Raw genomic sequence first — 27,832 nt, forward strand, 5'->3', positions numbered from 1 at the left:
TGTGGTATTCGCTTTTATTTGCTAGCTGTTAGATGAGCAGTCAGCTTGCAGAATCATACTATTGGGTATCATGTCTTGTAAATGCCACAGTGCAAAATAGAAAGAAGCAAAACTAAGGGAAGAAAATTTGGGTTTTGTACTTTCCCAAGAAGGACCTCTCTTTGGATGTGAGAGAGAAAAAAATAACAGACTATTCTACCTCACACATAGATAGAGTGACCACAGTGGAGTTTTTGTACAGACACGAACCAGAATTTGTGTGACTCTGTCACACATAGAAACACCAGGCTTTATGTTCTGTCCTGGAGCCTACATGCTTTGTCAAGGCTTTTTGCAAGGCCATTTAATTTTGTTTATTTTTGTTCCATGTTGTTTTCTGTTCACTCTAACTAGAAACCAAGATGTAAAATTCTGCTTCTCGAGCCCTTCACTTTGTTGTTGAGTAGGAAATTTCTTGACAGTGTTTTTAAGTGGCAGCTGTAGAATGTGTCTCTGTAAAATGTACCCTCGTGTAGGCTAGAGGAAGATTCTCCTGACTTCCTAGCATGATTTTTTTTTTATTACTGTGGGAAAACCATGCCAAGAATTTAGTGCTAAATTTTTTGTAAACCCCTACAGAATCTAAAGTATATAATAAAAAAAGTGGCAGCTGATTAGTTGCTTCTTAACAAAGAGTAACAGTAAAATGCAGCATGTTCTATCAGAAGAAAGCGCTGATAAATTCTAAAAGCATTGTGGGTTTCTTTAGTCAGCAGTCAATATCAGAGAATCCCAGCAGCTAAAGTTTACTGACATTTTCTGCAGAATTCTTGCCTTTAGGAGAAAAAAATTGCTTAAAATTGAATTAGCACCTTTTCTAATTTTCATGAAAAGGAGATTGTGATTTGGTGAAAAATGTAAGAGGTTGTATTGAGGAAAGTTAGGGAAATCACCCAAACCTTGCAAGTAATTACCTCCAAGTCCTTTTGTTTAATGGAGTTCTAACATTATGCACAGGATACAAGGCAGTAAATGGGATTCTGGTATGTTTGGGGTTTTTGTTGTTATGGTTTATTTTTTGTTTGGTTTTGGCTTGTTTTTTGCTTTTTTTGAAAACCAGCCTTTTACCTTCTTTCCCCATAAAGGAGAGCATTGCAGGGTAAATGTGAAAGTTGTAAGAGCACACAAGGCAAACATTTGTCTGGCTTCCAGAATTAAGTGAGGGAGGCCTTTGTGGCTGTTTGGCAGGCTTTTTTGATATTTCATGGTCAAGTCTAAGCAAGAGAAGTGGGAGATGCAAACTGCCTGGATATTTTGAGTAGTTACATCTTGAAGTTCTGTCTTGAGTTTGATGTTTGGAGTCTGCTCTATGAAAGCACTTGTCATTTCATTACTGTTTTTCAGGAGTTTGTGGAGAACAGTAGGAAATCTATGAAAGAAGCTGGCCGGGGAGGTGGAGCTGAGGGCAGAGAGCTAAAACCAATGGTAGGTGCAGATGAGGAGGTGGCGATCCTCCAAGAGTTTCACTTTTACTTCTTCTCCCTCTTTGTCTTTACTGACTGCACTTCTTCAGGAGAAGTTTTTGTTCTCTGTATCACTCAAGATGTTCTGCTTTTTCTGTTTGTGAGCTTGCCTATCACCTGGATGGCAGAGTTTTTGTCACAGCTGAGACCATCTCCTGTAAAAGTAAGATGAAAGGAACTGTCTCATATGAAACAAATGCAGTATAATTTCATTAGGATTAGTGGCGCATGATATGTGGTATATGCAGACACCTCAATTGCTGAATAGTCTAAAAATAAGACAGCTCTGAGATTCATTGGGCTCTTCTTTGCCCTGAGATGAACAATTTTTGCTCATCTTACATTCCCTACAAAAGCCTGAAATGAAGAACACTACTGAGTGCATCCGTTGTTGCAAAGTAAAACCAGGTATTTAAAGCCCTCACCAAATTATCTTACACAGTGCCAAGGAATTGGATACAGTGATTCCTTTCAACCTGCTCAAATGACATTTCTCCCAGTTGTTTGTTTTATTGCCAACTACTTATGTTGCTTGTCTCTTGTGTGCTCTTTCCATCTCACACTGTCAGATGCACAGACAGTGAACAATGCATCATTTATGCTTCTGCAGCCTGTTTTACTAATGGTGTGCCTGTTAGGAAGGCGTTGCATGTCTGAGTAGCCTGGAATAAGGAACACTATATATGGTACAGATAACAGATAGGAGGATAAGTTTGGAAGGTGGAGAACAGAGAGCGTATAATGGAGAGCCAGGCTGGGCAAGGTATGACTTGTCATTGTACATTATGACTTTGTAAGAGAGAGTATTTTTCCATCATTACTTTCTCAGAGTGTTTGGGGTCGTATTTCTATACCATGGGGATAATTTTTTAACCAAATGGAATCTAAATAAGTGTATGCTAACAGAAGAATTTATTTTTTCAACAATGTATGTGAAGCCATGTTGCATGAGCATTTTTTGACTAAGCTGGAATGGGTCCCTGCTATAGACTGGATAGATGTGTAGCTTTGTGTGTTTTGCTATTTCATTATGGCATACCAATTTCTAGATTTGCTTATGCCTAAATGCTGCTGTGTTTATACATATAAAAAACTAATTCAATGCTCATTTACTGTTTTCTTCTGGGAGTAATTCTAGCCGGTCAAGCAGACACTAACATTGGGATTTTCAAAGCAGCCTAAATGCTATATAGATGCAAATGTGTCATGAAAATGACTGAGAATTGGGTATGAAAACTCTCTAGTCATATGTACAAAAAATTCAGTTCAAAATTTTATGTTGAATTCTTAATTCAAATAATTGGTTTACCTTAAGTGGTTTTCCACTCATGCTGTTGTCAGAGCTGGCACAGGCTGCTACTTATACTTTTGTACTTGACTGCCTAAAGCTTGGATGTTAAAAAACTTTATTTACCCCCAGCCCTGTAAAAGCACAAACCAAGTACTTGCAAATCAAGGGTGGTCTTATTCTTAGAGGAATTTTTTTCTCGGCTCTTGAGCCTGGTACTGGCTGAAAGTCGTCATGGGACTGCTGGGGAAGATGCTGAGCACTTGGGGCTCAGCATGGGAGTAGTCACCTGCTGAATTGCTCCCAGTTCTGCTGCTCATGTGATTGTCTTGTTTGGAACTGTTTGGGCCTTGTGGTTTTCCATTTTTGGGCATTCAGCTCCAGTTGATTTAACGTTGAAATACTAGGTTCTCACTTCCTGAAAACGATGGGACACAGCAGTTAAATTTCTGATACCTTTCCCCAAAGTACTGATAGATGGCCTCAGTTACATCTAGAATAGGATCATTCATGAGTCTGTTATGTATCAGTAGTACCCATAGTCCCAAAATTGCATGTCTGAAATTTAGATCAATATTACTTTTTTCTCTTATTTTAAAAACACAGTCTTTACTGTTTTGCTTCAGTTTCCTTGAAATGCAGATATTTTTTAGATATGACAATTATTTCTTATAGTGAAATGCTGATATTTCTTAGATATGACAATTATTTCTTAAAGTGAAATGCCCTAAGTGCAGTTGTATTTAAAGTAGATCTTAGTAGCAGAGATGAGGAAACACTTAGGATGTTCTGTTCTCATATCAGGGCACAACAAAAAACCCCACCTTTTCATGCTTCTTTCTTTATGGCTTCCAGTGACCCCTTTGATTCAGTTTCTCCTTGTCCTTTGGCATTTGTCTAAGACTGTACTGTATGACTTTGTTTTCTAGGCCTCTGGAGCAAGTTCATCTTGAAACTAGCCAGCCATATTGGAACCCATTGACATTCCAAAACAGTATATATATACATATATACATACATATATATATATATATATATATATATATATATATATATATATATAAAAATATACAGCCAAAATCAGAGAAAAGGAACAGGGATTTAAAACTTTTTTTAACAATTATTTTTGTGAAACATGTACTCTTTTCATACGGGTGGCTTTTACAAGCAGCTTTATCATTGTTCCATTTCTTAAATTATTTGTTGTGGTCATGGAAATGTTGATTCTTATCTGCTCGATATTTTAAAATCTGGAGGAAGTATCATTGTAAAGATAATTTGAAATCATGACTGGGTTTAGAGACAGATTTCCCATGACACTGCTAATCTGCTGAGAGTTTTACTTGTTTTGTTTATTTTAAATTTGCATTAAATTCGGGACAGTGACGTACAGAAAACCTTAAAATCAAGGAAAGTCTCAAATTTAGATTTTCAATAGGTGGTTTCAGCAAGAATTCATCCAGTTCAAATGTGTTTGTAAGCAGTTATTTTACTTTACAGCCCTGGCAGGGTACAGTTTTGTTTACCAGTATCAGATATCACAATAACCAACTCCTCAGGTATTTAGGTGTGTGGGAGCCCTTGCATCTCCTATTAAACAGAACCTACAAAATGGGGACAGATAATTTTTATATGCAATTAACTTCCTGCTTACCCTACTTACCCCTCATACCCATTGCCCTCTATCCTCCCCTTGAGTTCAGTAGCCTCCTTCACACTTCAGCAGTGTTCCTTTGAAGGGTATGGATTCTCCATACAGGCAATTGAAATAACAGATTGCTAAAGCTTAGTCTTAGCCATACTCGTGATTAATTCATGACTAGATACAAAGATGCTGAGGATGGGAAGAGAGATGAACTGTACTACTGTACATAAAAAAGTACTGTATGCTTCATTTCATCTAATGAGAAAGCTCTGGGAGGTAGCAGGGATCATTCCTTGCCTGTTGTTTGATCCATATTTGTACATACTGTAGAGGGTGGCTAAAGCCAGAAAGGGCAGAGAAACATTCCTTTGGAAGTAAAACTGCCAGGATAGTTATCTGAAGTTATTAAATAATGACACGAGAACATGCTTTTTTATTATTATTAGATACATAAATTTATTTTCAGTCTGGAAGCTCACCAGATATGAATGCTAATATTCAATTATTCAGCATAGTGAAATGGTAAATGCTTAAGTGTATTTGCTAAGAATTAATGATCTGTCTATGCTATATATTCCTTTTGTTACCATTTTTTTAAGAAAACTATTTTTGTTATTGTAAAGTTAATATTTCAGAGCAGAATTTTTAAAATTATTGCACTAAATACAAGCTGTCTACAAATAATGATGCCTCAATGGTTCAATCACTCCATTCAAGAAAATCTTTTGAAAAAGAGTAAGAGCCTTTCTACAGAAGCTTTATGATGGAGTGGAGAGGTATGTCTAGGTAGAGACATGCACAACTCGTGTTATCAAGGTTTAGTAAGTAAGCAGTTATCTGTGCTTCCTTTCAGACTATCAGACTTTTAAATTGCTGCTGAAGGTTTAAAAAATCATGTAGTATCATGTAGCTAACTAGTGCTCTTATCTTTTGGCAATAGTAAAATGTTTCACTTTTGCTTCCAGAAGTCATTTGATAACTTAAATTTGTTACATTTTTTTTTTCTGTAAGCCAATTAAAACAATTTACACTTTTCATATCACAGATCGCAAACTATTCGAAAGGTATGAAAATAAAGATATGTTTGGAAAGGATAGCTGCTGGGGAGACAAAGAGCATTATCCAGTCTGGGAAGCACTTACTCATTTAAGTGAACTGTATCTGTAACTACTAGCATCAGGAGGGCTCTATAAGTATGGAAGTTGTAACTTACACATCTGTGTAAATGCTGACTGGACTATAGCTTCAGCCTAGGGATTTAAACTGGAGCACTAGTGAGGCCTCTCAGTGCAAGTTAGAGGTCAGACTTGCCCAGAAGAAACAGTGGGGCAGCCTTACGTTTGTGGAAAGGAGACATTCTTGCAGTGTCTAAGACAGCAGTGGCACTCAGCACCAGTATTTGTGTAGATCAGAGGGGTTCAGCAACACAAATTTAAAAACTGGCTTAGATGAATCCTAGAAACTGGTTTTCAAGGCTAAAAGTCTTATCAAGTACCCAGTTGCTTCCAGTGAAGCTAGTTTTCATCATGTTTGGAGGTTATTGGAGGTGCTTAATTAAAGAATCCTTGTATTCTGCTCATTTTGATAAAAAATTTCTTCCCTGACTGGCTCCGCAAGTTTATGTTCTCCGCTCACTGGAAGTCCTGGGTGGGGACTTTTCTCTGTAATTGCAACTGGGACTGCAGTTGGTAACAAATTTTGTATTTTTGTATGACTTGACTGTGCACCATTTTTATAGCAGTTTATCCTGTCTTAAAAATAAATTTGTTTATTTACATGGTGTTTAAAAGATACAGGCAACATTTTTCTATGGGTAGTTGTAACATTTAAGTGAGAAATCTATATCATTACAAAGTTCTTAATAAAAACGTGTGCACCATTCTTGAGTGTATATCCAGCATGCAGAGCTTTTCAGTCCTGTCAAAAAGGCATTTCATCCACACACAGGCTTTACAGTGGCCCTTTAAAGCTTTTGAATGTCCTTTGAAGTTCATTTGCAACCAAACTACAAGCTGCCCTCTTCCAGCTCTGTCTTGTGCACAGAGATAAGCAGAAGACAGAATTCTGAAAAAACAACTTTTCAGGACAAATTTAGACTCTGCTTTCTGTTCCTAGTGGGGATAGTGGAGTGGGAGGACATTTTGGCATGTAAATCCCGTACATAAATTTTGGCAGTAGGGGTACTGGGGTCTGCCAGCTGTGATGGATTAAATACTTTTTCTCATTGTTGGTTATTAAAGCCAGTGTATGGTCTGCTTTGTGGGAAGCAGTCTAGACTAAGTAGAGAGTGATGCTGCACTGAGAATAACAATGCAGAGGAGCAGACGAGACAGCTGAAACAGAGAAGTCATCTCCTCAGAAAGTCCATTGAATTGAGTAGTGCTCAAAGACTGGAGATTTAGGCTAGACAGTTTGGATTTAGAAACAATCATTGAGATTACTGCTTCCCAGCATTTGGTTTCGGCATCATAGCCTCTGACCAGCTAGGTTTCAGAGGACAAAAAGCATACCATCCCTCAAATTGTTAATTTTTTTTCCATGTTATTTTTTCTGTTTGGAAGTTGAACAGCACCATGTCATCTTTATTGCTTCTTCCAGTCCTGCAGAATATTTTTTTGTTGTTGTTCTTTTGAGTCTCATTTCCATATTGCTCTCTGAGTAAAGGAGTGGCAAGTGTCAGTGTCAGCTCCCCTTTGTTCCTTGATCTTACCACATTCCCTTTCACCTTCCTGAGGCAATGATTCAGGGTATCACCTGGACTGAATGGGAGGGGGAGTAGGTGCTGAGCTAAAGTCCTGAGGTGAGACTGTTTTGGTTTTTTTTTTTGTGGTATTACTCCATCACTGTGGTTAAAAGTGCAACCAATTACTTCTAGAATTTCATTGCTGCTCCACAGCTAGACTTAACACATCAGATGGCCATCTTCAGCTGTCCAGTAGCTCCCAGCTACCAGAACCAGGACGGCCTTCTAAATGTGGCCTTAGCTTGGCATAGTAACTAAAGGACTTTCTTCAGTGGGAAATTGTGTCCTGGAAGGGACAACTAGGAGAACTGACAGTGGAAAATGCAGTTAAATGTTGTGGTGGGTTGACCACGGCTGTAACATGCAATGGTACTCTGTTGCTTGCTCAGTCCCTGCAGCATGATGGGAGAAAGCAGTGAAAGGACAAAAAAGCATTGATATAAATGTAGTTCATTAAGCAAAGAAGGGGAAAGAAAAAAGCAAAGGCAATCAGTTACCAGCAGACCAATGCCCAGCCAATCTCCAAGCAGCAACGGCTTCAGAACCACACCCACCCCAGTTTTATTGGTGTTACATTATATAGTGTGAAATGTTTCTTCAGTCTGTTCAGGTCAGCTGTCCTGGCTGTGTGCCCTCTCATCCTTTTGCCCAACCCCAAATGACTGCTGGGGTGGTAGAGTGGGAAACAGAGAAGGCCTTGACCCTGTGCAAGCACTACTCAGCAACAGGTAAAGCTTTGTGTTATCAAAACAGTTTTGGTTGCAGATCTAAAACACAGCACTTTGCAGGTTGCTGAAAAGAAAATTAACTTCATCCAGCCTAACCCAGTATACAGGTCCACTTACCCAACAGTTAATCCAAGACTTGCTCCCTGCATTTCTGTACAGCATCTTCTCAGGGTGGTTACTTCTTTCTGAAAGGGCTTTTTTTTGCAGTAGGCAATTAGCCTGCTTCACAGTGCTCCCTTTCATGGAGGGAGCAGGGGATGTTAGCTCTTACTCTTTCAGCACATAATGGGGATATAAAGCAAAAATGAGCCCTTTCTGTATTAGTGTTCTGGCAATTGAGCAGCCAGTGTTGGAGACAACATACTTAATGTGCCCTCAGGGCATGCACTTTAGTGGTTTGCTCTGAGTGGTTATGACGTATTCTATGAATGTATGTTATAGAGTCAGAATAAAATGCATGTAGCAGACATATACTCATCACCATCTAGTGAGCATTTAGTTCAGAGTGCATATTACATGCTGTATTGAATATGGCACAGTCATCTTAAGAAATAGTCTTAAGATTTATAAGTAGATACCTAACAGCATTCCTGTTTTTTAAATCATGGCTTGGCCTGTGCAGATACTGTTTACTAAATCTAAATATCACTAGCCCATTGTTTCTTGAACAGCTTGTGTCACATTATCAACACAGAAATCCTATTTCATCTTTGTGAAAAAAACAAAAAACCAACAAAATGACCCTCGTGTTTCCCAACACAAAACCCAAGAGAGTTCTTTGAAGCATTTCTTGCACTCGGCTTCTTTGTTGGGATGATGAAAGTTTACTCTAAATATTTCATTTTCAAATGCTCTTCCAACTATTTCATCTCTGCTGTTATTTCCATCACATAACAAGATTATGGAGACTAGTAAATCTATATTTCTTGTGTTCCATAGCAAATACTGTTCTTGAGGTACTTTTTTCTTTAAAGAGATGAGAAAAGAGGTGAAACATGTCTCTTGTGATGTGGGTCATGTATAAAAGGCAAAATTTCTGGTCTGGGATGGAGCTGTGATGAGTCTTGCAATCTGATACAATCAAGCCAAAGCTCCTCAGAGACTAGGATTATGAAAATATTTTTTGGGACAATTGGTAGCACGAATTGATCTGAAAATACCTTTTTGGAGGCTAAACTATGTGGCATTCATTTGACAGACATCTGTTAAAATGGAACTAGCAGAAAACCAGCAAACACCCATCAGATTCTACTCCCCTGTCCTCACTGAGGTCAAGTCATCATATTTGAGTGTGATGAGCAGAATCTGGTGTTAGAAGCATTTGTTACTTTTCAGTAGAAACATGGGACTTGCCTTAGAACCAAAGTTGCAAGAATTCAGAGTAAAAGTACCAGCTCACTTTAACAGAACTAGCCTGATTTTGTTAATGGCCTCTCTAAGTATGTGACTTACAAGTAGATACCTAACAGCATTCCTGTTTTATGCTGGCAGCATAGGGGGCTCCCGTTCCTCAAGTGTACCACCTCTCTTCTCTGGCTTGAGTGGGAATAGGGACACCTTATTTCAGAAAGGTTTGGTGAAATTAGGACTTACTTAGGAAATTAGGAATTAGGACTACTTATGAAACCCAGCAGAAGTTGTGCACTGACTGGAGTTCCCACTATAACCATGTTTTTTAACTCTCAAATACCACATGTGCTCCGTGTTAGTATTAGCTGGATCCCTCCCTGCTGCTCAGACTGAAACGGGAGAGTATCTCATTTGAAAAACAGCGCCACAGACAATTTCATCGTGTCTCCTTGGGGAGTGAGGGAAGAGAAAACAGAAAGATGGTTTTGTTTCTAATGTAGGCTAGAAAGCAGCTGCCAGAAGTTAGGTGGAGCCATGGAGACCAGGTAGAAAATATTCCACAGAATTTTTGCAGTAGTTAAGAAAATTCACATTCCAATTCAGGTATCTCACAGCAACATTTCCTGTGTCCTGCTTTTATTTTACTCTGGAGCTCTTCAGAGCAAAATGAAGGTGGAATCCTATACCTGCAGAAGAGAATTATTTCTATATAATGGATTGTGTTGCTGATTACAGAAACTACCCTAAGGAAAAAGGAAAATCTTCTGAACAGATTTTAAAGGCTTGACAGTACTTGCATTGTCATAGTCCATCAAAGCTTCATCTGGAAATGAATTTTTCATCCTACTTCACTCATACTTCTAACAGGGCAATCAAACCCCTGGACTGGCTTAGTGATTTACATTGAATCAAGATCAACTAACAAGTGCTCCTTTTTCCAGTGGAATGCCACCTCCTTTGAGAATGGGAAAAGTAAATGTGACACTGTTTATTGTTGTCTGGAGAACTTAAAGTATTTTATACTGCAAGCTGTGAATGCAAGAAGATAAAAGAAATTAACAGTGCTGATCTAATCTTAGATTTTCTGTGTAAACTGACGTGCCAGGATACTGATGCAAAACTGTATTTTAGTCTAAGAAATGTATAGATTTTTTAATGTATCAAAATAAAGTTTTCCTTTTAAGTAAGAAAGATATTTCAATGTCTTCCATGTGGTGTGTGTAAGCCCTGCTCTTCTTAACAGTACAATCTCATGTTCCTGAGACGCAAGCCAAATTTTTGCTGAAGTTTTACTTTACTCTGTCCCTGCCCTTTAGCTGAGTAGCTGCAGTAACACTGGACATACTGTTCGGGTTCCAAGAAAAGCATTTTGACGCTAATGTTTTCTGAGATGAGCGTGTGAATGGGGTTTGGTAGACCAAAGTCAGGATATTTTTGCTGCCTTTGTTCTCACTGATCCTCAGTGATCCTCTCACATCTGCTTCTCAGCTTCTCTCCAGCATGTTGGAAATTGCCTCTCTAGGCCAAGAGTGTCACCCATCACCATGTTCCTCAGCCTCTCTGATAGGCTACAGGGTGTGCTGAAGGTCAGTCACGTACAGAAGCTGTTGGAAAGTTCTTCACTGTGGAAGGGGAGGTTGTGGTCACACATGCAGACAAGTCCTTGCTCATACCCAGGAAGTAGGACTCTCAGGGCTCATAAGGCTCTCTGGAGCATACTGGCTCATAACCTATGCTTTGCCTTACCAGGGCAGCTATGGGGCAATGCACAGTAGGGAGGCATGAAGGAAATCTTGTTATGCATTATCAGCCATTCAAGCTGCATATCACAGCATCTCTTGTGGCACTTCCTTGTTCTTCAAGGGTCCTGTGCACACTCCCCACTGCACAGCTGTTCTAATGAGCTTGAATGTCCAAAGATGAATGGTGAGTAGAAGCAGTAACAGAGGCACATGCAGTCATAAAGATTCCTTCCCCTCTCTATCCCATAGGCACAGCAGATTTCTGCTTTTTGCTGCCATTTTCTTTTTTTACACTAATACACTTAAGCCAAGCTGAACCATGTCTTCTGCTTCTATTACTCTTCACTGCAAACCACTTCAGTACTGCCTTTGCATAAGATGATTTACTTTTTCTGGAAACTACTGCTACTTAGGCTGATGCTGTTGAGGCCGACCAGTCAATACCATCAGGAGGAAAAGGACCGGAGAGCCCATCGGGTAGAACCTCTGCACACAGGCAGGGTCCCATGCTATGAACCCAAAGTGTTCTGCTGCGTGTCAGTGGTCTGCAGTTCCTGTGAAGGTATGTCCCTTTGGCTCGGAGTGTCTATTTCATGGTTTATTAACAGTGAAGCTGCTTGGCTAGGTGGGTTTAGTTGCCTGGAGCAAAAGAGGCTCCAGAGATACCCTTCACCAGTAGAGGTGTTAGGGTCAGGAGGCACAAAACATACATGTTGTAAAAACCCTGTCTGGTTTCCACTGTATTTTGCCTGTGTCAGAACTGCAGAACAGGAGTTGTTTAGCTTTTTTCACCCTCTCTAGCAGTGAGGGACTGAAGCACTGTCTGCAGAGATCGATGCTCTGAAATGAGTTTCATGACTTCCAGGAGAAAAAAAAAAAAAGCAAGCACCTAAAGGTGGGCTGCAGAAGGCTAGGGAGAGAAGCACATGCAGAGAGAACAGAATGGGACATGGAAAGGAAAGGAAGGAAAACTTCAGGTTACTGTGGTGGTGTGTGGAAGAAAACTGCTCTCCGGCTGTGAGCAGGGACCTGGAGACAGAGGACTGGAGCTGCAGATGCAGGATTTTTCCTTCAACCACACAGCAGTTCCCACTGCCAAGACATTCTGCATGCAGTGGGCATGTACCTCCGATTACTTAGCCTTGGGACTCAGTCCCTGGCACTGGCAATTGCAGAACACCACAGGCAAATGCCTCCTCAGATCCCTGCTCCCTGGAAAGCCCTGCTGTCCCACTGGAGATGAAGGACCAGTCTGCTCGCTAGCAGCACAGTACAGGTCCTTGGCCACTGAACAAGCTCTTCTGCGTGGAGAGGATGGGGCCCTCTCTATGCAGCATTTAGTGTGCAGCAAAGGGGATCCTTCTCTGAGCAAGGGAGCCCAGATCCTGTGCTACTGGAGTCTGGCATGGCTCCTTCCCTCCACCGCAGGCCACTAAGGAGCTGACCCAGTTTTAGTCACTGGTATTTAGATGTTTAATGAAGATTAGCTAGTGCCTAGGGAGAGATTATTTAGAATTTCTAATTACTGTTTAAATTAAGAATGTGTGAAATGGATGGAGCTTGCACTCCTGCACACAGAAAACCTAAAAAGGCTGTTTTTCTGACAGATTACTGCAGATTACTGCATAATCTTCATCTAGTGCTTACTCTTGTTTACCTTAGATACACTAAAAATAAAATGGAAGAAAATCCAGCACCAGAGTATATTTTCTGAGACCCTTGCCAGAGCAGTCAAAGCTAGAAATAAAGCCTGTGACAGAAGCTACTGAATTGTAGTATCTCACTACCTCAGCTGACAGTAATCAAGTGGGAGACAAATAAATGGGTGAGCAGGCATTTCACACTGCAGTCCTCTGAAGAAGAAATCACAAACCTGAACCCTGTGCCCTAGGAAAAGGCTGCCGCAGTCTCAGAAATAGTGATAAGATGTCCCCTGTTTTTACTTACTTTTCTGATAGCTCTTACTTGTATTCTGGTTTTAACTATTAAGTCCTGAACACAAACCTTAGACAAAGAACATTTGCTAGTCATTGGCGATGCCAGATGGAGTAGGGTGGTCTAGCTACTTCTGATTGCAAGGGCCTGCCATGTCCCCCCACCTTTGCTTCCAGGTGAGAAAAGGATGGCTCAAAGATCTGGACACCTGCCTGGGGCCAACACACTGCTGCTCCACCACAGACCTCCTCTGTAGCCTGGGACCTACACTTGCTCTCTTCATGCCTCGCTTTCTTCAAGGAAGGGGATACCATGAAGGCCAAGTACATTAAAGATCAGTCGGCACTCAGATACCGCAGGAGGATGGATGAATGAAATAGGGGCAGGTAAGGCTGTGTGTGAAATTGGGATCTAAAAATACCTCTCTGCAGCTTCAAGAGGCAATGAATTGGCTGGAAGTTGCAACCCATGCAAGGGAGATTATACAGATGTGAACACCTCAGACTCATTCCTCTTCTGAGAGTTAAAATATCTGAAAACTCAATCCTCCACTAGAAAATCATCTCCAGTCCTTTACTGGGTCTTGGTAGTTCGCTGTGCCTGCTTTCTGCAAGAAGAAAAATCCACTTGTTGGAAGGGTGCTGGGTCTCTTTCAAATCTCTCAAAATTGCACTATCCCTAGTGACAACAAGAGACCTAACTTTAGTACCTGGTGTTGAACATTGCTGAATGAAGGAAAAGCATTTCAGAGCATGAGTTTGCTGCCTGTTCTGAAAGGTTGGGTAGGAGGGCTGCGGAGGAGTTCTTCCTTCTTATGGTCACAGAAGCTCTACTGCCTCCAGGCGAGGAGTATCACAGCTTGCTCTTGAAAGCTGTGGTGTTGGATCTGTGCATTATGGGACAACATAAGGACAAGAAAACCTCAGAAGGATCTGTATTGCATTGCAGCAGGAGACCAGCCTGCCAGAAGAGCATGTGAGGTTCATGCTGTTTATGATGAAGATGAAGCTTGACAGCTTTATAAAAATATAATTTTTTCCCCCAAAAGACCAGCATAAGTGCTTGCAGGTCTGAATTTCCCAGAAGATGAACAGCTTGAAAAGCTATTAAGCTTCTGGAAGAAATAATAAGGAATCAAAGCTTGAATGAAGAGTGTAGGAGAACTATACAGTGTGTTCATGGGCCAGGGCCCCCCACTTTCCATAATCACCATCTGAACTTAGTTTAAGAATAGCACATAACAAGGCAAGTAAAAAGCACACATTGAGGTTTTAAGCCACAGGGGCAAATGAACTCTTGTTTGAAATAAGCTAAACATTTGATATGTGGTCACACACTGTGGTGGGGCTCCAGAAGGGCTCCAGCCATGACATGGTGAAGGAACTGGGGGGAAGGAGGGAATGGACTGATGACCTGCCAAGCCAGAGGCAGGACATCAGTTGGGGTAAGTCCCAGCAATGGGGAAACCTTGTTTGGTGTCCAGGCTGCTGTGGGCCAGCCTTCTATTTGCATGTACCTTGTAGCTCTGCCCACGCCCATTAAGGTCCTGCAGATCTTTTCCAGCTACTATTACTGGAGGGATCAGGGTAGAAGAGCAGTAAGTAGGGAAAAGGCAATGGAAAATCTAATCTGGAAAGGGCAGTAAAGTAGCAATGAAGTGCCAGAACTCAGAGACCCTCCTCTGAAGTGGAAAGCCCAGAGGGGATCCAAGAACATTATCTATACCATGCTTACTGGAGGGATGGCAGTGAAGTGTTTCTTTGCAGGGTGAGTATTTGTGCTTGCCTTTACCAATTACAGCTGCTGTAATGAACACAGCTGTTGCTGGAAATAAAAAAAAAAAATTTAAAAAACCCAAAACTAAGTTGCTTTGGCTAGAATTAAGCATTTGCATGGAAGTGTTTGGAAAAGTCCTATGAAGACAAATGAGCTCTTTCTGTCTGATCATCATTGGATTTGCAGCAGAAGGAGATTTTGGAGAGACCCTCCCTTGAGTGTCTTACTTTTGCAAGGGGGAAGAGCTGTCCTTGCTGCTTGTTCTGATACAAAAAATGTTAAGAAGGTCTGGTAATAAATGATGCAGTGTTGCAGGCTAGGACACAGAGCACCTTGGTGTGATAGTGGTAACACGTTAGGCATGGGGTACTGAGTATGTCACATATGTCCAGATATCCCTGTGGTGTGCTTGTGCAGGTGGAAGCTGTTAAAACTTACTAGCACTTCACACTGAAGTAGTCTACTCTTTGGAAAAAAAAAAGAGCAGCTGCTCCTGAGTCAAAGGGTTAAAATTTTTTGTATCACAAAACCTAGACAAATACAAAATTTTTGTTTTCACTCTTGCAGATGAGTCCTGCCAACTCATTCAGCCTAAGGGCACAGCTCAGTACCAGGCACAGGCAGCATCATAAGCCTAAACAGCAACAGCTTCATCTGCTATTCTGTTCCTTCCTTTGCAGTCACAATAATAAAATCCAGGGGGAATTAAAAGTATCCTGGCTGCAGAGCCCATCATCCAACCATTGTAATATGACTGTGAAATACAGAGCCACAGACTAGCAGGCACAATTAGCTAATAAGACCGGTGCTCCATCATAACCCCATTTTAAACAGGCTGCTGATAGAGTAATTTTGACACCAAAATAGCATCACAGGAAATGCATATTCACTGAAACTCATTGTGCGTTCTATTAAGCAACACTACAAAGAAGCCAGCAAATGATTTTCACTGGGGGCTGTCAGCAGGAGCAATTTCTCTGCTCAGACCCGTGCTGATGAGAAAATTTTCCATGTCCCCTTCCCCCAAGCAGAGCCAGAAGGGCATGGTTACACATGCCAGCTGTGAAGGTTTTAGGCTGCCCACAGCTTCCCTCACAGACCTCAGCTGGGAGAAACACCATGGCTGTTCAGCAGCACATTGGCTCTGCCATATCCTCCATAAATAACTCAGCTCAGCTCAACTCAGTGTGCATTGAGCCATATTTATTCCTGTGGGGCACTAGGCCTGTTCTTACCCCTACACATGAAGATCAGGAAACCAAACCAGCCATGCTCGACTGTTTGAGTCAGCTCCTAGAAAATGGAGGACCAGCAGCTCAGAGCCCGTTAGGGAATGTAATTTAATGCTCTTTAATGCCCCGACAATGTACAACTGCTTCCCACAGCATGCATGGATGCACAGCACTCCCTGGGTTTGGAAGCTCCCCAGCAATGGTGCTCTCTGTCACAGTCCTAACTGGAAACAATGCAGCTCTCTGAAAGGAAAAGGCAACATTTTTTTCTGCTCTAGTTTCTCCTGTAAGAACAAACTGCTCTCTTTTATATCTAATCTAGGTTTTTAACAAACCAGCAAAGGGCAGTTCATCTTATTAGAGCCCACGACATGAAATCTTTCACCACAAAAATAATCCTAGTGCAATGAAGTCTCCAGTCTTCAAAGGCACCTCTTGGGCCAGCTCCAGCCCTGAAAAGCCTTATTCTGAGATGAAATGTGGTGCTGCAGCTGGGTGGTATGGCTTCCAGTGACCCTTCCTGAGATCTATTCTCTCAGTGCCCCCCGCCTCTGCCTTCTGAGCCTGCCCGCAGGGTGGACTCACAACGTGCCAGGATTGCTGTGAGCTTTGCCAGCCTCTTGCCTAAAGGACTGTTGCCAGCTTGATGACTTTCTGACAGATGTCAACCCTGTGTGCCCCACTTCTCTCCTCCTCCAAGGCAGGGCTGATTTGTATCAGCATTTGTCCCCCCCACAGCCTGCGATGCACACACCTGACATGATTTTTTACTGGACACAGCCAGCCTATGAGTGCTGCCAGAGGTGTGAACAGATGAGAAGCTCACCTCCTGACTGGCCCAGTCCAGAGCCAGAAGACTGTGCACAAAGCACTGGCATTGACAGTACTTGACCTCCCCCAGCTCCTGTCCTTTCCTCCTCCTTATCAGACTGCAACCCAAGGTGATGCACCAGAGGTTATTGCTCTCTGGGAGGTAGCAGAAAATTAGCATTTGGGGCAAAGGTGATCTGCTGCCTCCGAGTTTCAGTTACAGTGAGTGTAGGACAGGATTATAACACCCTTTCATGCTCCCCAGCTTCTTCTCCTTAAGGAGATTTATGGCTCATCAAGCCCAAAAAGTGCTGTGGTTTTTTTCCTGCTGCGAATCTTCTTTTGCTGTGCAGCCAGAATTCACTGCAAGATCTGAGAAGTTAAAGGGTCAGATCCTTCATCCGTTACTGCTCCCTGAAGTGGTCACACAAATATATGCAACACTGCCTTCACAGAAGTGCAGAAATGTGACTTCTAACCCTTTTATGACTGTCTTTTTGTCCTTGAGGATCACATCCCTGAATCACCTTTCTTACCTCACCTCAATTGCTGCAGTCCTATTTTTTTCTATTCTTTGAACAGACAGTTGATCTTCATGCCGCACATAAAACTCACCCTGTGCTTTTGCTGTCCACATGCTCAGCCACTTCCCTTCCACTTGTTTACCTTACACTGCTTGTCTTCACCTACCCAAACATCACCCAGCTGTGCCTCTGTTCAGCTCTGCTGTTCTCTGTGATTTTCCAAAACCAAACCTTTGGACCCAGCCTTGAGCTCTATGTATAATCTATACCTCTCCCCCACCCAGGCCTTGCCTCCATGATATTTCTCTCCTCTTCCAGCTCTCCTGGAACCTGAGGTGTCCCACAGTCATGTTTATGCTCTGACTCTTGCTTCTGTCATCTGGGACAAAGTTCCCCATATTTCCCTCTCTCTCTCTCTCTCGGTTCTTTTTCAAGCTAGATGTCAAATTTTTTGTCTCACAGTTTAAACATCCTCAAGGAAAGAAAATGGAAGCTGTGTGCATTCTGCAGCACTGGCTTGCCCCAGTAACTTCAGTGAAGGTAGGCAAATGGACAACAGCTTCCAATCTCTGTCCTGCCTTTTACAGGATCAGTCAATGGCTGTGTATTTCTGCTGCTATTTTAAACTTTGATCACCTTGCTTTGTACCTAATGCTAGCAACAAGACACAGATGTATTGCTACCTCCTTGCATGTCCATCCTGCAGTTCCTCTCTCTGTGTAGGTGGGTCGCTGTGTAGTGCTTGGTAAACCAGGGGTCTGACTCCAATATAAAATGTTATGCTGGAATTTCAACTGCCCTTGGCTCTGTCTGCCCCCCACTTACTTGCACTACAAGCAGAGTGGAGAGCAGATATGCACAATCAAGTATTTTTAACCATGTCACCCTAAAATTATTTGAACAGGGACCCAAAGGACTTATGCATGGTGTGTTCTAGTTCATTCAAGTACCATTTAAGTGGAATTGCTAGTTGCAGGGTCCCTCGTTGGCACAGGCAACAAGCCCATAGATACAATCTGTCTACATTTCACTCACAGATAGAATAGATAGATTCAGATCTAAAAAACCTAAAGCTTTGTTTTAGAATGTGTTTTGTCTTGGATTCACTTACAATTTAAACACTGATTTGTTTGAAGTGCTCACTTTGAGAAGACATGAGGAAGTTAGGCACTCCACACTGGCTCCAGTAACATGGGGAGACTCACACTGGTTTCTGCAGGATTTCACTGCACTTTTCAAATGAAAACCAAGACGTGCCCTAAATGCTTTCAGCACATGGCACTTTTTAATTAAAATTTATTTCAGTTAGTGACCTTAGCAGAGCATAGTGCCACGTGTTGTTACCTGCTTGTCCTCTGCGAGGCCACAGCTGGCAGGTGGCACACCCTGACGACCCTGGGCACACAGACCTACATGCAGGCTCTTCTAATGGCGGGTGTGCCCCTGCAGCCATCACATGGTGTCCTCTTCTGCATGGACCCTCAGCATCCCCAGGTGGGTGAGGGCTGTGGAGCTCAGGGACAGAGAGGTGCCTGCAGGAGCAGGCACTGAGGGAGACTGGGGCATGGTGGGGACAGGAAGTGCAGTGATGGGTGCTGCTGATACCCAGGTCTGGGGTGCTTGTGGGGGTGTGGCAGAAGCCCTGAGACAACACAGGTCACAGCAAAGTCAGAAAAAATGCTTGCAAATTTGCAACCTCCATCACTTTGCCTTCTCTCTGCTCTTCAAATCTTTTACAAAATACTTCAAATGTCCCCAACAACTTTAGTAAAACTCTACTTGCCTGAGCAAAACTGCAACTACTTAAAAAGAGGACGTGGCCCCAGGAGGATTCAGTAAAAAATGCTATAAATTATAAATGCTTGTCAGTGATCAGCAAGCTGCCTGTTTGACCAGCTGGCCAGAAAATGGCAGGCTTTTCAAGTCAGGCACGTCCAAATTGCAATAGCAGCAGTCACCTGTTCCTGTGAAGGAAGGTGTACACTGTACACAGATGCTTTCTTGAGCACTATGACAGTCTGATTTCCATTTCAGGTCTCTGGCAACAGCTGCACCCTCTAGAGGAGCATGCTGTGGAGCTTCTTCACTGGTCAGGGTGACCACCTTGGGCATGGGAAATCTCCAACTAATTGCAGCATGGTTCATTCTCCCCCACAGAACAGGCAAACACCGTGGGGAAGTGGAAGAGGACTGGCTAATCTTTCTTTACTAGAAAGTGCTGATGATGTTCGGCTGCAGTCATAGCTGGCTGTCCTAGGGAGGAAGATGTGGGGCTGTCACCAGCTGCTCCTCAGGCTTTCAGACCACCCACAGCTCCCAAAAGGAGAGCCAGGATTGCTCTTGAAAGAAGTAAGATGAAGGTGTCTTTACAAACAGACTGTGTGAATCTGCTTGTCGACAGGGCCAGGGATTTGTAGATAAGTAAGTAACAGGCGAAATTATCAGTTTCAGAAAATACTACTAATTGACATGGACTGCTGCTCAGCCAAGGTCGTGCTAAATTCCTGAACTTAGAGAAGAAGAACAAAGACTTAATAGAATATGAATATCATTTAATATACAAAAAGGGGGTTGTATCTTAAGAGAGGCATACAGTACACGGATCAGGGAGTCCATACCTTGCAAGTACCTTAGCCAATGGGGAAAGGAAGAGGGTGATGCTGCTGGGAAATTAGGAAAAAAGGAGGCTGCATCCTCCAACAATTTGAGACACCCCAGGGCGAAATGCCCCATGGCCTCTCTCTTTGTTCATGAATAAAGTTACAGGAATCCTCTGTCTCCTTTTTGGACATAAACCTCTGGTGACGTGATTTTTTCTGCACACTGTCCATGTCACAGCCTCCAGCTCCGTTGTGCCCAGGCTACGGTCTCTGTGTGCACAAAAGCTTCCTCCTCTGCAAAGTTTTCCGGTGCCAGCACCCCTGTTCAATGTTAACTGGAGGGTAAAAATGGCAGGTCATGGACTATGATTGGTGCTACAGCAATCCTTCTAGGCACTGATCACAGGCAGGTAACCCACTGCTCTCCTCCAGACAGGCAGACTGACGAAGACACAGTGCCATCAGCTGGGAATTTGCAGAGTCCGGGCCACTTTCCTGCCAAAAGGCAGGGGCTTCATTTTGGTGACTACAAGCTTTTTGTGGCAGACAACAGTGCATGCAGAGCATATGCCTGTCATAGGTGACGTGGGCAAGCCAGTCTGCAGCACAAAAGCAGGATTAGAAGGTGTTGAGTAGGGCAGCACTAATTCTTGCTAAGAAGCAGATTTAGGGAGCCTTTTGTCCTTCATTCCACACCTTGCCATCCATCAGCACTTACTTGCTACATGAAGGCAGGCATGGCAGCAGCAGTGCCACTGGCACTAGCAGCAGTGTGCCATGGGGACAAAAGCCTTTGCCTGCAATTTGATTTGGGAACATTTTATAATGAAAGGGGAGGTGCAGGCAGCAAGCTGGATGGACATTATTCCTTAAGCTTTAACAGCTGGGGGACTGCAACTGACTCTGCAGCCCAGCAGAGTGCATACAGCCTTGAAAACCTAATTAATTATGCTCCTTCTCTTCCACACTGAAACTGGTCTTTCCAGTTGTGCTGGAGTATGCCAACATATCTCTCCCTGGAGGTGAGAGCTCATATTTCCTTCTCCCCACTAAAAATAATAGGCAACAGCAGAGCCTTTTCACAGGTGTGCTTGCTGTAATGCCACACGAAAAACCTCCCTTTTTCTGCTCTTTCTCTTGCTGCTGCCTCTGATCCTCCCCGGTTTATCTCTTCACTCTGCCTGTCTTCTTTCTGCTCCTGGATGGCTGCAGGGCTTCTCAAAATCTGGTTTTAAAATATGAAGTGACTTTTGGACTGTGTGGCTCTGGGCCATGCCTTCATAGGCAGTGGCTGAGGAAATGTACTTATCCACTGCTTTTTGACATGGTCAAAGCTTATTCCTATAGACACTTTGGCATGAGAGGAGCAACTTCAGAAACTGACAAAATGATGTGGTTCGAAGACCTCAGCCTTCATCTTCATAGAGGGATGGCTCCTGAGCAATATACTTGTTTTTCACATAATGCACCTTCTGTTTCTTTCCAGCAGTTCTCATGAATTCCCTTGAGTCTGCTTTATTTGAGGGGTGTATAGGGGTTTATCCTACTTATATTGATATATCTTGTGTTCTGAAGAATTCCCTCTGTTAGAGACGGGGAAGGAGCAGGAGGTGCATGGGTGGGGCAGAGAATTAAATTCACAGTAGTTAAATGAAATTAAAGGCCAAATTCTAGTCAGCTGGGTCCTTTTGAAACTTACCTCTCCCAACAGAAACAGTCAGTATCAGGGGAACAAAATTCACAGCAGGGCAGTGTCCCAACGATGGCACAAGCCTGGTGATGCGTTTTAGTACCAGCACCGTGCTGAAGGCTGCTGTAACACCGTGAAGCTGCACTACAGCCCAGTGGCTGTTTGTAGCTGGATTTCTGTCAAACGCCATCATTATGAAATTACTATTTCCTTTCAACACTGCGGTGTTGGAATTCGTTTGTTTGTTTTTTTAAATTTTTTTTACTTTATTTTTAGAACTTGGATTAGTGAGCTCTGTGATAAAGCAAAGTAAACACGTATACACAATACTCAGCCATAGAATGGCTGGGGTTGGAAGGGACCTCAAAGATCACACGGCAGGACAGTACAGCCTCACGTGTGATTGCAGTTGTTGCGATCCCACATGACACCCAGGGTATGGGGACAGGCTCCCCACTGCGGGACACCCCGAACTTGAACCCGCCGCCCCAGCGCAGCGCACTCGCGGCCCGCCCCCGCGTTGGCTGCCAGCTCCCACTGCGCATTCCCAGCGGGCATCCTGGACGAAGGAGGGCTTGTGCCGCCGGCGGGAGCCTGCATCCCCGTGCTGCTCCGGGGGAAGGGCGGACCTGCCCGTCTGTCCCAAAATGTGGAGTGTATCAAGATTGCCTTAAGTGAGGATGTGCTTCGGTGTAAGATCTTTGTATGCTTTCAAGCCTAATCAGCAAGAAAGGAGACGTAATCAGTGGAACAGGGAGCGGCTAGCATCGTCTAGTTCAGGACATCCGGGAACTAACAAGCTGTGCGGATGTAGTAAATCAAGATGTTAATGTTACATACATTGATAACTTGGCAATACACTCAAGCTCCATGTATCCTATAGCTGAACTATGTGCATTATGATACTTGAAATCACGCCTGTAGATAAAAAAATCCCTGACCAGGTGAAACCCCTTCCCCTGAGCATGCGTAGAAATTATCTGGGGTGTATTAAGGTATGGAAATTTCCGACTAATCGTGATAGCGGAGCTGTACTTGAGAAGTCACTGACTCCTAACTTGTGCGTGTAAATAATGTAGCGGCAAGGCCGGCACGGGGCGCTCCGTCTCTGGAATACCACGGAGCTCGCGCAGCTCTGAAATAAACAACCAATGCCTCTCCTGAGTGTGTAATTATTGGCTTGTGGCGAGGAATCCGATTTTGTGGAGAGCGCTCCCGCGGCTGGGGGCGCTGCCAGGGGCTCCGCCGGCACCTTCGGCGGTGCGGGGGCCAAGGGGCAGCCCCGCCCCGCTCGCCCTGGGTCGCAGCGGGGTCCCGGGGCAGTGTCCGGCCGCAGGCTCTGCGCCGTGCCCCGTGCTCCGGGCGCCGGCGGTGCCGCTGGTGCTGCTGCCCCGCAAAATAGCGCGGCTCTGGTGTAGCGTGCCTCCCTGTAGCGTGTATCTCTGTCGGCAGTAACTATGGTGCATGCATAGACCCTTCTGTTTTCTCACTGATGTAGTTGAAGGGATCTAATTATAACAGCGTTTTTGTATGTTTGTTTTTCCTGTGTCTGCTGCCTTATAATTTTCTCTTTCCCTTACTTGCTATCTACCTCCTCGGGGAAATCACTGAGGAGCAAAGATGTGCCTGGCCAGGGGCTGAGCTTTCCAGTCCAGAGCTGGGTTGGAAAATGGGGAATAAAAAGCAGTGAAGTTTTGGTGCTGTAATTTTTTTCTCATTAGTTTTCTCTTTCAAACCAAAAGAAAAATGACCTAATCTGAGAGCCCATCATCCCTTCTTAATGAAACAATTAATTCCTTTAAGAAGCAGCAGAACTCTGTTTACACATCTGCTTCCACCCTAAGTCAAGGACACCTGATCGCAGTGATGATGTGGCTGAGCCCAGCTGCTCAAATCTCCCACCTGCCCAGCCCCGGATGCCAAGCTGGTAATAGGGAGCCCCTTTACTGAACCACCTAACCCCAAAAACCTGTGAGAAGGGAAAGTGCATTCTCAGATTTTAGAAGCAAACATAGGAAAACCCACAACAACTGTTGAAGCTCACACCTTACCATCTGCTCCAGATCAGGATTGCTGTGTTTCTCCAGCTTACCATGAAAAGCATGGTTATTGAAAGCTCCTGGCATCTTCTTTTTTTCCTGTTAAAATGGTAGGAAGATAGAGATATGTATTCCTAACAACTGGCTTGTTTTGCTTCTGCTCTGAGTAGATGACTGTGTTAAACTGGGACCTTGTGAATTCTGGCTGCCATCCTGCCTGTCCCCCTCACACTTCCCTCCAGCACAGCACCCATCTAAGAAGGATGTTTTTCAAGGGCTCGATTCAGATTGGTGGTTTCCACTCTCCTGGCACCATTACTTGAGTAAAATGATATGTCCTCTTATGACTGGCTCATCACAAACACCCTCTTCCACTGCTCACATAGTAAAGAACTACATAAATAAATGTAGTTTATGTTTATATATAAATACATATAATAAATAAAGTGTGTAAGCAGACATAACAAGCAACGTCAATCCTTGTAATACAAACCTGAGAAACATAGGCACACAATAGAGCTGTACAATTCACAAGAAGTTGAATCCATAAACTCTCTGTCATCTGTCCTGCATACCTCGCCAGGGCAGACAAGGCTAAACCTTGAAAACACAAGGATCAATTTAAAAAAATGAAAATAATCTCCCACCCTACCAACGGACTGCAGTTCCTAAACAAAACAGGACTGTTGAATTCTACACTGCCTTTCTTTTCCCGATGAGAACAGATCGCAGTGCAGGGCGCTGGGGCCCCGCACGAGGCCGGCCATGGGGACATGAGCGCGCTGCCTCCTGAGGCACGCTCCGGGTCAGGCAAGGCTGCCCTCTGGTGTTTCCCAGCAGGATATCCAGCCTACCACCGGGGCTGCGAGCCGGGGATGCCAACATCAGAGTGCTTCCCGCACAGCCCTCCCTCCTCAGGCCAGCTGACCAGCATCACACGGCTCCATCACTGGGGAGTACCCCCGGATCCCTAAAATAGGACACGAGGAAGCGGCGACCAACCGTGCTGACTGACCCACCCCGCTCCCGGGTAGCACAGATCACCCGTACCATCGAATCCTTCAAAAAGACTCACAGCAAGCCAAGGGGGCCTGTGCCCACACTTGTCTTGTGCAGACCACAGGGCTGTTTTCTTCCCCTTCTCCTGACTCTTTTCTGCTGCTTTCATTAAAAAAACCCTCTCATATATCTCCAAACAAAAGCAATTCATGTAGTTTTAAGAGGAATGGTGGAAGAAGGTAGCTCTGTCAAAATATTTCTTTGCGTGAGGACAAGTGGAGACCTCAGGGCAGCCTTTGTTGGCCCTTCATATTGATTAATTCATATTTACACTGCTTTGCTTCATTTGAATGGAGCTTGTTGTGATTTATTTCTCATGTATTTTCAGAAATGTAGCCCTGGCCTGCCAACACGGACAGGAATTCCACAGGCTGTAGTTTGGTTTCAAGTGTTTGTTTACTATTCTTGTAGTAGACAGTTGGTTGCATTGTGATGCTTAATAAATCCCCTTTTTACTGTGTGTGTCGGTATGCAAGCAGAGCCTGCCCGCTGGGGGTTGAGACAAACACCCCCAGTGCAGGTAGCTCGGTGTGCAAGCTGCCGGTGCCAGCCGCAGGTTGTACCCTGGATGGCAGGAAGCCAGCCGGGAATGGGGGAGGACTCTTCGTCTAACGAAGGGCATGGGCCCTGCGGGGTGGGCAAGAGGGAGACATTATCCCGAGACTCCGCAGGAGCCAGTGGACACGGAGAGACCCCGGACTAAACACCAGCGTCGGAATGCGCGCGGCAGCTCGAGCCGTCCTCGTGTCGCTGCACCACGAGTGAAAACGCTCCAAGAGGGGAGAGGTCTGGGAATGCGTTATGGAAAACCTGCGGCCGAGCCGGTGGGAGGAACTGGTCAGACTGGGGGGGTGTGGGGTGTGCAGGGAGCCAAGCGGGGCACCCGTCGGGTCACCGGAGCAGCCCGCTGCGAAGGGGCTGCGGTCCCAGCTGCGGCAGTCCTCGTTTCACCTAGGATCTCCGAAGCAGGGAGGAGCCTGTTGAAATTTCCGGAGTAGATCCAGTATCAGTCGTAAGGGTGGACTCGAGCCCCTCCGCTAGGGCAGTATTTTGTTCAAATTTGGTGACATTCCTGCGGGGGAGTGTGTGTGTGTGGTTGAAGTCCCTCGGAAGGCCCACGTAGAGGGTGGGGAAGTGTTTTTTGTCCGGTGCCGCAGAGTTATCCCAGGAGCCGCAGTCGCGGGGCGGGAGGAGCGGCCACTCTCACCTGGAGCTTGGCGGAGCGATGCCATCACGGGGACCGCCGATCACACCGATTCCCTTTCCTGCGGCAGTGGTTGCCGGGCGATTCCCATATCCCAGGGTTTATTGCTGTGTCTGAAAGACGGCGCCGGGGGCTAATTGAGGGAATCTTACTACCGTGCATTCTATCAGTACTAATTAATGAATATTTACACATGTGTAAATTCCATTTAAAGGACGTAAAATCAATTTTGAAAAAACATCAAAATAAACCTTTTTGAGTGGACAAAAAATGGAGTCCATCCTCGGGGTAGGGGGGCGGTTGGTGGAAAGATGTCTTGAGGAAATATTCATCCTAATCAAAAGAGACAAACAAAAGAAAGAAATTCTCATGCAAAAGTGGATATGAGATAAAATCTGTCTTGAAGGGTTTCCAGCAGTCCATATGTAGGCTCTTTCTAATATGACTTGCAACCATGGTTAATTGGGTCTCTGAAAAACAGACACGCTGTTATTTAGTCATTATTCTTAACCTCTGACTTGACTCTAGAAGAAATGAAGAGGCCCAGCAACAATGATGCAAAGAACTTCCATTTCCTGTGGCTCCCAGACAGTATTTTTTACTTGATTTTGGCTAACTTAATTTCTTGTTTGCAGAAAGACATTGGGAAGAGGTTTCTAAGAGTATGCAGGGAGTTATTTAATTTTTGCATTATGTCTGCTCTGCTACGTTGAGGAGTTCTTGTATTTGTTTTGGGTCTTTTGGTTGGTCTTTTTTCCCCCCAAACTTGTATTTCTGTGTAGAAAACCGTGATTTTTTTAATGTAATATCAAGGAAATTATTTTCCATTTTCATTTAAATGGAAAATCTCAGGAACCTGTATTCATAATACAAACATTTTAAATAATTAATAGCTGTTTATTAAAATCTTAATCTTATTATTGCAAGTTTTTAGGTAGTTACCAAGAAATATTCCTGCTAGCTATTCAATTTGAAACAGTCTTGCTTGGTTATGATGGAATGCTATTACCATCTGGCAGCTACTCAGTGCCTGTGTGAAATGGCTGAGTTGTCTAAGTGTGCTTTGTGTCTCAAGTGTTGCCAAATGAGGGAATGAACTAGCAAACTTAATAGCAGACTGAGGTCAGGAGCCAAAACCTACATGATCTGGGAATTGTGGAGATGGGAGTAGCAGTGTGAAGAGGAAATCAGGCATGTTACAGATCAAGAGGGAAAAACAAATAAGAGCTAAACTGTGGCCTAATTTAGCATGAGAACAGAATAAAGTGTTTGCTATTTTGAAAACATTGTAAAAGTGGTAACAATGCCTGAGAACATTCTGTTTTGAACTTTTTCCTTAAGGTAAGCCATGTTTTAAATGAGATTATTTTATATCCACTTCTGCTCTCAGACACTGACTATTGTGTGCTGTCCAACTTGCTCATGAATTGGCACTTTAAAAACTGCTGTACAGCAATTGCTTACACAGCATTATTTTACATTTCTCACTGATACTAATTATTTTTGTCTGGGCCACCAGTGTCTTAAGTTAGCTGAATATTTTACTCCTTTAGATCATAATACTGATTCTGCCTTTAAACTGCATAAGTTATTAGATTAATAACGCTGTAGGCATTAATAAAATACAAAACTGGCAGTCAGAAACATAACCAAAATACAAGCAGTGCATATAGACAACAGTTCAATGTTTGTTAATTATATGATGTAATATTTAATTACAGTATTTTATGCTCAGTATCAATTTTTTTGTGTGGAAAATAAACATTCAATGTCAAAATACAGTTGTAGCATTTAGTGGCCATTATTTTCCACAGCTTACACCAGAATTAACACAGATAATCTGTTTGCAAGAACCCATCACTTCTGGCACGTAATTTCTTCCTTTACTTACCAGTAGCTATACTACTGAAAGAGAGTTCTCATGAAAACTGGGCTGAAATGACTGTAAATTCCAGCTGTTTCTGT

The 27,832-nt window shown here is 43.5% G+C and overlaps 1 protein-coding gene across 7 annotated transcripts in view; it reads left to right on the forward strand.

The window, feature by feature from the left end:
* Positions 1–27,648, forward strand: part of SLC44A1 (solute carrier family 44 member 1) — an 88,354-nt gene extending 60,706 nt beyond the window's left edge. The window contains exons 15-18 of one of the 7 annotated variants that reach the window (XR_005603790.1): positions 1,384–1,464; positions 11,412–11,560; positions 13,110–17,815; positions 19,310–27,648. Coding sequence is in view for 5 of the 7 variants with exons in the window: in XM_039566627.1 (XP_039422561.1) it covers positions 1,384–1,674 (291 nt within the window). In the remaining 2 variants the exon portion in view is untranslated. Of the gene's footprint in view, positions 1–1,383; positions 10,448–11,411; positions 11,561–13,109 lie in introns of those variants that run through there. The other 6 variants (XR_005603789.1, XM_039566628.1, XM_039566630.1 and 3 more) reach the window with 6 other exon arrangements.
* Positions 27,649–27,832: the final 184 nt, after the last annotated feature.

Source organism: Corvus cornix, chromosome Z (assembly GCF_000738735.6).
Source record: "Corvus cornix cornix isolate S_Up_H32 chromosome Z, ASM73873v5, whole genome shotgun sequence".
NCBI lineage: Eukaryota > Metazoa > Chordata > Aves > Passeriformes > Corvidae > Corvus > Corvus cornix.